The following is a 12,740-nucleotide window of genomic DNA, read 5'->3' on the forward strand; positions in this document are numbered from 1 at the left end:
AAAAGCAATAGCATCAGTTTCACTAAGCCCAGGTGTGATGGTTCACACCCATAGTCTCAGCACCTGGGGGGCTGAGGTAACAGGATCAGAAGTCCTAGTCATCCCACGCTACGTAGTAAGGCCTGGGTCAGTCTGAGCTACACAGTGAGATTCTGTCTCAAAAAAATTAATTCATAATTGAATTTAATAAAAATTAAGAAAGAATAAGGAAAGAAAACACAAGGGAACTGTCACAAGAATGAACCAAACAGTTTGCTTCCCAAGCAAGAGTCACTGCCAAGTGCAGGGGAGGGCACAGAACCATGACCTGACACTTGAGACAGAGTCAAGCGAAATGCTTACCTGTCTAAAGAACCATACATGAACTTCAGGGTTTGGGCGACATCTTCTATCATGTTCCTTAGCTGGGGAAGAGGAACTCTGCAAAGAAAATATGCAGTTACTCATTCACAACATAATCTGATGATACAGACCCCAAAGGAGCAAGATGTCCTTACATTAACATATTGGTACAATTTAGTCAGCTGTGGGCAGAGCTATGAAACTGCAATTAGAGAATGGTCACCCTAAGGCAGGAAGTCGCTTCGGCTTTTCAGAGCCACTGTTTTACTAGAGAAATTGAACACCTGGGCAAAAAAAAACAAAAAACAAAAAACAAAAAAAATTACAAAAAACCCACTCCCCAAATTCTCCAGTATGAATAAATTCTAGGCATAAGGGGTTGTTTGAAAGAAAATGGCATCAATAGGGAGTGACACTATTAGGAAGTGTGGCTTTGTTGTAGACAGTGTGGCCTTGTTGGAGGAAGTATGCCACTGTGGAGGCGGGCTTTGAGGTCTCATATGCTCAAGCTATGCTTAGTGTGACAGTTTACTTCCTGTTGCCTGGGGATCAAGATGTCGATGTCTCAGCTCCTTCTCCAGCACCATGTCTGCTTGCATGCTGCCTTGCTTCTTACCATGACAATAATGTATTAAACCTCTGAAACTGTCAGCCAGCCCCAATTAAATGTTTTCCTTTATAAAAATTGCCATAGTCATGGCGTCTCTTCACAGTAACAAAAACACTAAGACCGAAGTTGGTACCAGGGACTGCAGTATTGCTGTGATAGGCCTGACCATGTTTTTGAGTTAGCAAGCAGTGGAATACTTTAAGCACTGCTTAATGGACCATACCAGTAGGGGCATGGAAGACAAAGGTGCCCAGGGTGATCTGAACTGTGGGGTCTCACTCAAGAGGTTTCAAGGAGAAGAATTTCAGTATGCTGCCTAAAGATGGTTCTTGTGATATTTTTGGTGAAGAATATGACTGCTTTTTGTCCTTGTCAGAAAAGTCTGCCTCAGGCTAAGGTGAAGAGTTTTGGATTAATTTCATAGGCAGAGGAAATCTCAAAACAATCTAGTATAGACTCTGTTGTAAGGTTGCTAAGGTTGACTCTTATAAAGATTTATAATGAAAAGGAGAAACTGAGCAAGAAAAATACAAAATGTACAATTTGAGGAGGAAAGGGGCACCAGGAGGTGGAACGGAGCTAAACTTTGTATTCAAGAAGATAAACAGATTAAGAAATGAAATAAAGGGAGTGGTGACCTCAGGGGAAGACCCCACCCAGCTATACTTACATCTTGTGAAGAAGAATTAAAGAATATCTTAGGTCCAGGAATGGTGATACATGTCTTTATTTCTAGCACTCTGGAGACAGAGGCAAGCAGAGTTCTAAGTTCAAAGCCAGTCTGGTCTACAGAACAAGTTTCAGGACAATCAAGCTTAGGCAGTAAAAGAAACTATTGAAAACAGAAAGCTCGTGAAGATGTAGCTGAATGAGGGAGCCATGTTCCAGCCCCAGCAGGCAGAACTTGGCAGCTGCGGCCATGTGGTTCTGGCTTTAGAGTCAAGGGTAGAAGAAAGGAGTTATGGAATCTTCCTCCCCCACTAAGGAAAGCCGCTGAGGCCAGGTGTATGAATGGAGACTAGAGAGGCCATTGTGTGAAGCTGTGAGGTGCAGACACAGGATGCTGGAGAAGCCCGAGCTGTGGGATATTGAGGAGGCTCCAGACAGGGAGTGGATCTAGCCCAAGAGAAAGAAGTGTGCGGCAGTCAACAAAGCTGAACAGAGTCGAGATCTGAAGAGCATTCTGACATCAGACATGGAGATGCAGAGTTTGGAGTTTGCCCAGCTGGTCTTGGGTCTTGCTCTGGTCCAGTATTTCCTCATTATGGTCCCTTCCCTGTGTTTTGGAATGGTAATGTATATACCGTGCCAATATATGCTGCAAGTATGTGATCTGCTTTTGGATTTTGATTTTTCCAGGGGGATTACGGTTAAGAGATTGGCAGTTGTCTCGGAAGAGACTTTAGATGTTGAAACCAATTTGAGACCGTTATAGACTATGGGCATTTCTGAAGCTGGACTGAATGCTATCTCTGCGTAGGCTGTTCTGACAGCTCCCCAAAACACAATTATCTACTTCCCCAGTGCAGCACGCTGGGATCATGAAAACAGCACGAGGAGTTTTCTTTTCGATTAAAGTGGCATAATTTAATGAGACAGGCTTTGTTGACCACCATTTTACTTTGTATCACTATTGTTACCATAGTTTCAGAAATTTTGTTTTAAAGGTAAACAATAAAAACTTCAACTCACTCTTCAGCAGGCAGGCCAATTAACAACAACTTGTCAGACTCCTTCAAGAAAGCAACGTGTATTTGTTTCCCATTTAAATGGAGGGATGAGCTAAGAAAAACATAAAATCAAAATGTGGTTAGAGTAACTTTTATGGAGATATAAAAATACCCTTAAAAGGTTACACATGGTATAATTTAAGAACTGAATTGTTTAATAAGAAGTTTCTTGGCACATACCTAACTACCACACAGAAAAGGCAGGGGTTGTGCAGCAACAAAAACATATTTGGAATTATTTCCAAACCCCCAGGACACACAAAAGTAGAATCATCACATGCCTACAACCCTGCCTTCAAGAGGCTGAGGCAGAAGGATTGCTGTGATTTCAAATCCAGCTTAAGTACAAAAGTTCCAGGACATCAGGGCTACACAGTGAGACTCTCCCTGTCTCAAACTGGGGTGTGTGTGAAATGTTTTGTTGACGTTAAGTAGCTACATACAGTTTGGTTTCTTAAAACGACTGCTTCCCTCCTAGCTCACTAATTCCACAGAGACTTTGTGATTGCCCATGTATGGACATGTCTACTTAGGAGATTACAAAGAAAAGAAAACAGTGATTCCGACTAAAAGATGACAACCCAACACTATGAGATGTGGGCGTAGGAGCAAGTGATGGAACCGGAGTCACTGGCACATCTTGCTCAACGGAACTCCAGGACAGGGCATGTGTGCAGTGTGTGATGGATACAGAGGGAACACGTCTGTCAGCTGTGACGTGTGTGCATTGCAAGCATGTGCAGTTTATTCTTAATTACACTTCATGCAGCTGCAAACGATTAGGTAACTTCTGAAAAGTTACAACAACCAACTATGGAAATACAGAGAGCACAAGCGCGCTGCTTTAAATAAGAACTATTAAGACATTTTTTTCAAACTATTATTCTTATCTTAAAGTTTAGAGGTACATATACTTTTAGGCAAATATTAGCCTCTTTTATATCATACTAGCATTATTAATTTTTTTTAAAAAGAATATGCAACAAGACACATATTGTTTGGGAACTCTGAAAATAACATTTCACATTCATTGTTTCCTCAAAAAGGTTTTCCTCGATATCGTTATTTATCTTATCATTACTGACAAGATCTTAGTAGTAGATCTTAGTAGATACTCAGCAAAATGACATCTAACTTACACAGCAGAGAGAAGCAAAGAACAAACCTACATGAAAAACCTTAAATTTAAAATAAAACAAACCCAGAAAACAAGCAAACACAAATTAAAATGTTAGTCTAGGAGCTGGGATGATGGCTTGGTAGTTAAGAACAAGTGCTGCTCCCCTGGAAGACAAGTTTTGTTCCCAGCACTCATGCCAGGGTCACATGGGTGTCTCTAACTCCAGCGTCAAGGAATTAGATGCACCTACATTCATGTACACAAACTACCCCAACTCACACACACAACTAATAACAATTTTTTTAAAAAAAACAAATGAAAATTCACCTTATGATTCTATTCATTTGAAATGTCTCCAGCAGGGATCTCTACAGACAAGGATAGCAGGCCAATGGGTGCCTGAGCCTTGAGCTGTGCACAGGCTCACAGTTGAGGGGCACAGAGTTCCCTTTTAAGGTGATAAAAATGTTCTGACATTGACCATGGCCAATGTATGAATACGCTTGAATATTTACTTGAGTACTTTTTTAAAAAGAGAGTGATTTGCTTGTATTATATATATATGGCTGCTTTGCCCCATATATATCTGCACCATGCATATGCCCGGTACCCACAGAAGCCATAAAAGAGTGCTAGATTCCCCTGAAACTGAAATTGCAGATACTCTGGGATACCAAAGCGCTGAGAACCAAACCCAGGTCCTCTGGAAGAGCAGCCAGTGCTCTTAACCTCTGAGTCATCATCTCTCCAGCCCCTACTTGTACACTTTTAAGAATGGGTAAATTGTATGATTTATGGACTATAGTTAAGCAAAGCTGTTAAAACAAATTAAAAGAGAGGCTGGGGCCATAGCTCAGTGGTATACAGCACTTAACGGACAGGCATGAGTTCCTTGTTTGGATCCCTGCAATGAATAAATGAATGAATGAATGAATGAATGAAGAATAAATAGAAATCCGACAAGCTGATTTTATAAATATAAACTTATGTATGAAATAAAGTCTCAAGCACCGCAGTCTTCAAATATATAATCAATATATCTGTATACTAAAAAGTCAAAGATTTATACCTAGCTTTTATTTAGGAAAACAAGTAAATTCTCCCCATTATTTTACATACTCCATATCTCCTAATATTTTGAGGTATAATTTTTACCAGGAGATGGAAAAAAGTTACAATCTGGGATATCTAACCTCATGTTTTATCAGTAATATGGGAGCTGTTAAAACTTGAACTAACCATTTTTCATGAATTTTAGATTACAGAAATACTAAAGTAGAAAAATAGCAATAATTTATTTTATGACAAACCAAACTGAAAAGCTCTGAGCCCTTCATCCCCTAACTTAACCATGGCATCAAAGTTAGGCCTGGCAAATACTGTGGCTGAGGAGTTCCCCTCCCCGCCCCTCTCTCCGTCCTTCCCTCTCCCCCCTCTCTTTCCCTTGGTGCTACAGGTGGACCCAAGGCCATGTGCGGGGTGCTAACCACTGCAGGACAATCCAGTTCTGATTTCTGCCCTTTCATCACTAAATAAACTTCACATGACACCTGGTTCTGAATCATCCTCCTAAAGAACAGTCTATATTTCTCCATCGTTAATGTAAAACCAGAGCATTTTCTAACCATGTGAAAAATTTAGCATCTTCCTTAGTGAGTTGACAACCACAATAAAAACATAAGGAAGTCAAGAGTCAAGATACATAATAATGTCATGTTTAAAAGATAACACTGTCTTTTAAAGTAATTGTGTGTGTGTGTGTGTGTTGTACACATGTGTGCATGTGGCAAGTGTACCACAGCTTGAGTGTGGAGGAGGTTGGGGGACAACTTGTAGGAGTCTATTCTCTCAATCCCCCATCTGGTCCCAGGAATTGAACTCAGGTTGACAGGGTTGATAGGCTCACAGCAAGCGCCTTTACCCATGAGCCATTTTGCCAACTCAAAGACGACATTTCCATGAAGAATTGTAACCATGGGTGAACAGCCAAGTCTGTTAATTAAATGATTCTGACAAATCCCTGACTTACTGCTGAATTAAAAACATACACTCCAGATAAAAGAAATGTTTAGCTGAAACAGCTGCACCGCTGTCCTCCCCACAGTGGACTCTGCCACAGACAGGAATCCCTTTATCATAGATTCCAAAGATGAGAACTTGAAGAAAGAATGAAACATTGTTACCTAGTAACTGGCGTCCCAGTCACACTTTCCAGCATGTCACAGAGGGTGAGAAAAATCCCTCTCACACTCTTGAGTTTCTGAGAGGCTTCAGACACTGGGTAATGGTACAGAATTTCATGCTGTTAGGGCAAGAACAGATGATGAGCTCTCAGATACTCCAACCAACATTAGTCCTGAAAGTTCAGACATTGTACAAAGAACAGAATGGGGATCCTTTCAGCTACAGTTGGAGTCTTATTCAGACCCCAGGGCAGAACTATGCCTGGAGTGTTAACACTTCAACAAGCAATTCAAATGCTACACTTGAAAGTGAGTTTAGTGACTTCATTACTTAGGAGACCAAGCTACACAATTACAATTACTATTGATTTCAAATAGTGTTTTAAACTTTAAACCCCATGCGTTACTCCTAGGAATCTTTTAATTTCTTTCATGCTGAATCTTAAAAGATAATCATTATTTTTAGTGATATTACTAAATATTTACTTAACTATATTTACAAAGTGAGAATGCAAAACTGAAGAAGTACAAAGAGGAAGAAAAAAAGTATCACAAGATTATAAAATATCTAACTTAAATATGGGAGAGCTTAAACAGCATAAGTCTATATGAAAGGGTACGTTTTATTGCAAATTGTGGAAAATGCTAATTTACACGATAGTTTAGAAAATGGCTACTATTTTTCTGTTTTCAATGAGAACCTGTTTCTAAGAAACAGAGAGCTTTAACAAAAGTAAAAATAATGAGTCTCTAAGTAGGACCTGCAGTGTGCTGACTTCCTAAAACATCAGGGACCTGTAGTGTGCTGACTTCCTAAAACATCAGGGACCTGTAGTGTGCTGACCTCCTAAAACATCGGGGACCTGCAGTGTGCTGACCTCCTAAAACATCAGGGACCTGTAGTGTGCTGACCTCCTAAAACATCGGGGATCTGTAGTGTGCTGACCTCCTAAAACATCAGGAACCTGTAGTGTGCTGACCTCCTAAAACATCAGGGACCTGCAGTGTGCAGACCTCCTAAAACATCAGGGACCTGTAGTGTGCTGACCTTCTAAAACATCGGGGACCTGCAGTGTGCAGACCTCCTAAAACATCAGGAACCTGTAGTGTGCTGACCTCCTAAAACATCAGGGACCTGTAGTGTGCTGACCTCCTAAAACATCGGGGACCTGCAGTGTGCAGACCTCCTAAAACATCGGGGATCTGCAGTGTGCTGATCTCCAAAAACATCGGGGACCTGCAGTGTGCTGACCTCCTAAAACATCAGGGACCTGCAGTGTGCAGACCTCCTAAAACATCAGGGACCTGCAGTGTGCAGACCTCCTAAAACATCAGGCAGCTTGAGCCACACTTTCTGCTAACATTTAGGCAACATCTAGTTTTCTCACATGACAAATTAAAAGCAGACAAAATTAAAACTTCTAGATAGAAATCATGAAGAATTCAGAGTAACTTCCAATTAATCTAACGGCTATAATTGCTACCACACAAAGTCCTAACTCCCCAAATCCTCAAATACACTGGCCAAGCTTTTCCTTGATTCTGCATCTAAAGACTGCTAAACATCTCTGTGAGAATAGTTATGTGGCACAGTGTCTGTGTATTTACAATTTTCACATTATCACAGATACGATGATGAGACACTGTGCAACCTACTTTGCATACTTACTAAGACCATCTTATATATGTAAATTATTCAATATATGCTATGGGATATGTTTGCCAAATACACTGCATTATGATTCAAATTTATTGCAATTTTCACTGTGAAAACAGCTAAATAGTATTTTATTATTTATCTTTAGAAATTAAGTCAAACATGAACTAAAATCTGTGATGCTGACTTAATAAATTTAAACCTTGCCCAAAAAATACTTCCATTCTGTTTTGTCAAAATACCAAAGGCTGTTTTAAACAGTCTTTGATTAGTGTTTTAGACGTCTCCATCTTGTGATCCTTGCACTCCAAATCTTGCAACTGGAAGACAAGCTCTGTATCAATTATGTAACGCTCAGAGAAAGAAACGACCCCCTGACATTTCATTGTACAGTAACATAGTAGAGAAAAAAAGAGGCCATTTAAGGAAGTCGCCATAGGACTCTGAAAAGCCTTGGTATTGAGGGGCTGGCGAGCTCTGCAGCGCCCAGCCAATTTAATTAGCTGCATTTTTAAAGCCCTCGTTAGTAGCTCGCACTTACAGAAGCTTCCACTCTGCGTGGTAAAAATAAAGAGCCTCTCCTAATTACGATATTGCTACAGAACTGGCCACAGACAGCAACCTATTTATTTGCGAGGCATTCCCACACTTTCCAGAGAAAGTCAGGCACGATGACATGTGGGCTGGAAAGGTTCAGGACAGTACCCCCCAAACTTGGGAGGATTCAAAATTAAATGCTTAAATGACTCATTCATTCTAAAGATACGAAGAGCCAGCAAGATGGAAGAAATTAGAATTATTAACACGGGAGGTCTATATATTTTTCAGAACATAACAATGCCAAGTAGTACATATACAATTAATTTCATCTTTACCATTTCAATTGTTATTAAACAGACAGAAAACAACACAAGAACATGCGTATTTCATATGACAAACTGCAAAAGGAAGCTTTGGGGGTTTCATTCCCCATCGCTGAGAGGAGCTGAAAAGCGCATGCCCTCTTCTCTTAGAGGCTTGAAACCCCTGGTGGCATAGAGTACATACACCAGCAGAACATGCACTCGTGATAAGAAGCAGCTAACCCCTTCCAGTTCCTTCCCCAAGTTTGCATAAGCTGGACTGACTGATGGTCCCCTCCTCCTGCAGCAGAGGGAGCAGACACTCACCTCCTCCTTGGAGACCTCTGATTGGAGCTGCAGCGAGAGGTACATGGTGATGTGGGGGGCTCCCAGAGTACTGTGCTGGGTGCCTTCGGCCTCCGACCCGCACAGAAGTTTCACCAAATCGTTCGTGCTCGACTGTGGCTTTTTCTTTTTTGGTTGGGTTGTTTCCTTTTTCACTGCATAGGCATTTTCAAATGTCAGCTTCACCTGAAAAACATAAAACAAAATGTTTGATGTTTCAACAAGGCAAATATCAGGTGCATTTTTTTTTTAAACAAAGAAAGCCATGTGCTGACATATATAGTCAGGAATGCACATGAGGAGATGGTACCTCAGAGTAAGAGCTAATGGTGAGGACAGGGAATTCACTTGTATCTGTACCTAACTCCTTTCACAGTGATGGGCGCGCGCGCGTGCGCGCGCGCACACACACACACACACACACACACACACTACAAATGTTTATTGAGTGAAAAGTACAATGCTCCCTATGAAAATTCATTCACACAAATGCAGTCACTGACTGCACAGAGACAACCATAGAAGAGTGGAAATCATATCGTTTGAGTACAGAAGAGTCACTGCACGTCTTTGCTGCAAATAGCACTGACTCACAGAGAAAATGAAGATGGAGAGGCTGGGGCCAAGGGTAACCTTACACACTGGGAGGGAGTTGCCTTTCCTTCCAAATGGGGCAGGTTTCAAATATTCTCCTCTCAGATGGTCTTTGTAGCCCTTTAAAGAGGGGCTAAAGAGAGCACCGGCAAACAAACAACCGCTGGCATTCGGGAGCTGCACCACCAGGAGGATTATCTGTCAGTTTATCAGGAGAGTTTTAATTTCACAGCCTGATGTCAAGACTGGTATATACAGGAAGCTCCAGGCCAGCCATGACTGTACAGTGATACTCTGCCTCTAATTAATTAACTAATTAATTAATGCTTTTTAAAAAATTATTTATTAAAGATTTCTGCCTCCTCCCCGCCACGGCCTCCCATTTCCCTCCCCCTCCCCCAAACAAGTCCCCCTCCCTCATCAGCCCAAAGAGCAATCAGGGTTCCCTGCCCTGTGGGAAGTCCAAGGACCACCCACCTCCTTCCAGGTCTAGTAAGGTGAGCATCCAAACTGCCTAGGCTCCCACAAAGCCAGTACGTGCAGTAGGATCAAAAACCCATTGCCATTGTTCTTGAGTTCTCAGCAGTCCTCATTGTCTGCTATGTTCAGCGAGTCCGGTTTTATCCCATGCTTTTTCAGACCCAGGCCAGCTGGCCTTGGTGAGTTCCCAATAGAACATCCCCATTGTCTCAGTGTGTGGGTGGACCCCTCGTGGTCCTGAGTTCCTTGCTCGTGCTCTCTCTTCTTCTGCTCCTGATTTGGACCTTGAGATTTCTGTCCAGTGCTCCAATGTGGGTCTCTGTCTCTGTCTCCTTTCCTCGCCTGATGAAGGTTAATATTCAGGAGGATGCCTATATGTTTTTCTTTGGGTTCTCCTTCTTATTTAGCTTTTCTAGGATCACTAATTATAGGCTCAATGTCCTTTATTTATGGCTAGAAACCAAATATGAGTGAGAACATCCCATGCTCCTCTTTTTGGGTCTGGCTTACCTCACTCAGGATAGTGTTTTCTATTTCTGTCCATTGGTATGCAAAATTCAAGAAGTCATTGTTTTTTACTGCTGAGTAGTACTCTAATACGTATATATTCTATACTTTCTTCATCCATTCTTCCATTGAAGGGCATCTAGGTTGTTTCCAGGTTCTGGCTATTACAAACAATGCTGCTACGAACATAGTTGAGCAAATACTTTTGTTGTATGATAGGGCATCTCTTGGGTATATTCTCAAGAGTGGTATTGCTGGGTCCAGGGGTAGGTTGATCCCGAATTTCCTGAGAAACCGCCATACTGCTTTCCAAAGTGGTTGCACAAGTTTGCATTCCCACCAGCAATGGATGAGTGTACCCCTTTCTCCACAACCTCTCCAGCAAAGGCTATCATTGGTGTTTTTGATTTTAGCCATTCTGACCGGTGTAAGATGGTATCTTAAAGTTGTCTTGATTTGCATTTCCCTGATTGCTAAGGAAGTTGAGCATGATCTTAAGTGTCTTTTGGCCGTTTGAACTTCTTCTGTTGAGAATTCTCTGTTCAGCTCAGTGCCCCATTTTATAATTGGGTTGATTAGCCTTTTACGGTCTAGTTTCTTGAGTTCTTTATATATTTTGGAGATCAGACCTTTGTCAGTTGTGGGGTTGGTGAAGATCTTCTCCCAGTCAGTAGGTTGCCTTTTTGTCTTAGTGACAGTGTCTTTTGCTTTGCAGAAGCTTCTCAGTCTCAGGAGGTCCCATTTATTCAATGATGCCCTTAGTATCTGTGCTGCTGGGGTAATTAATTAATGCTTATTCAAGAATAAAGAAGACTACCCAATGACTGAAAACATTGTATTAAGGCAGCAAGTTATATTTAAGGAAAGTACTTAAAGACTAAAAACGATACTAAATAATTCCTATTTTAATAATTTATTATAAGAGGTACAATTCTAAAGATGTAATAAGTACTAATACATTATGATTTTTAAAAACAAATATTATATACTTTTGTATATATAATATATACACACATACATATATATTCATACATATGTATGTATGTGTATATATATTACCTACCTACTCAACTGTTATATATATTATAAAACAAAACATGTTGAAAAAAGTCTTCTAAAAGAGAAAAAAAATGTATCAGGTATTTTTTCTTGTTGGCAAGGAGTGTTTGGGGTCATATTCACTTTTGCTTATCTGGAGCTGGTAGCAGCTTTTACTGATGTGAATTAAGTTAGACACACATCTTTCCTAAATCTCAGGATTTACTGTGTAAGCAAGTTCCTATTGATTTGAAAGTGTCTCTCAGGAATTCACAGGGTAAAGGCTAATGGGAGACTGAAAGGTCTCCATGTAAGAGGGGGCATGCCCTAGGGGGAACTGTGGGAGCCTGGCCCCTCTTCCTCTTTCTCTCTTTTATTTATTGGTTTTGGGGTGCACATTTCTGCCTCACCAGCTCCCCAACATTTCCATGTGGCACTCCACTAAAGGCTTCAGGATAAAGGGCTCATCTCATCATGGCCAGTCTTCACTGTCACCTTGACTAGATTTAGAATCACCTAGGAGACACACACGGGCCATGTCTGTGAAGTTGTTTCCAGAGTTTACTGAGGGGAGGACTTACCCTAAATGTGGGCAGCACCATCCCACGGGATGATGTCCCAGACTGAATAAAAGGGAAAAAATGAAAAACAGATGAGCATCCATGTTCATCTTTCTACTTTGTGTTCTGCCCAGACAGGAAGAGTTTCCTTCAGACACTCCAGCAGCCATGACCTCTGCCACGTGTTTCCCCTCTATGACGGACTTCTCTGTACCAAGATTTTTCTTTTGGGCCACCAACTAGCTCCCAAATCATCACCTGGAGAGGTCTTATTAGTTATCAGTGCTTGGCCTTATCTTAGCTCTTATTTTAATCTGTTTCTCCTTATCTGTGTTTTGCCTCGGGGTTTTTTATCTTCCTTTCTGTATCTGTGTCTGCAGCAGGCAGCGGCCTGGCTGGCCCAGACCTCTCCCTTTCTCTCTCTTTCTCGCTCTTTCCTCTCTTTTTCCTCTCATTCTTTCTTCTTCCTATATTTCTCCTTCTACTTATTCTCTCTGCCTAAAAACTCCACCTATCTCTCTACTGCCTAGCTACTGGCCATTCAACTTTTCATCAGACCAATCAGGTGCCTTAGGCAGGCAAAGTGAAACAAATGCAACACATCTTTACACAATTAAACAAACACGGCACAAATAAATGTAACACATCTTTACATCATTACCAAAGTGTAGTAATATGGGGCGGCAGGGCTGCGTCCCCCACACCCGGCCGCCCAGAAAGCCGGCATTTTTA

The 12,740-nt window shown here is 41.3% G+C and overlaps 1 protein-coding gene across 2 annotated transcripts in view; it reads right to left on the reverse strand.

Moving 5' to 3' along the window:
• Intu (inturned planar cell polarity protein) overlaps positions 1-12,740 on the reverse strand; it is a 56,433-nt gene that overhangs the window by 23,325 nt on the left and 20,368 nt on the right. For both annotated transcript variants that reach the window (XM_041658899.1, XM_041658898.1), the window contains exons 4-7: positions 8,812-9,015; positions 5,986-6,104; positions 2,645-2,734; positions 343-420 (exon numbers count right to left, since the gene is read on the reverse strand). In XM_041658899.1, coding sequence (XP_041514833.1) covers positions 343-420; positions 2,645-2,734; positions 5,986-6,104; positions 8,812-9,015 — 491 coding nt within the window. The remainder of the gene's footprint in view (positions 1-342; positions 421-2,644; positions 2,735-5,985; positions 6,105-8,811; positions 9,016-12,740) is intronic.

This window comes from Microtus oregoni, unplaced genomic scaffold, assembly GCF_018167655.1.
Source record: "Microtus oregoni isolate MIOR12 unplaced genomic scaffold, Mior012 000010F_ref0000083, whole genome shotgun sequence".
In the NCBI taxonomy this organism is placed as follows: Eukaryota; Metazoa; Chordata; class Mammalia; order Rodentia; family Cricetidae; genus Microtus; species Microtus oregoni.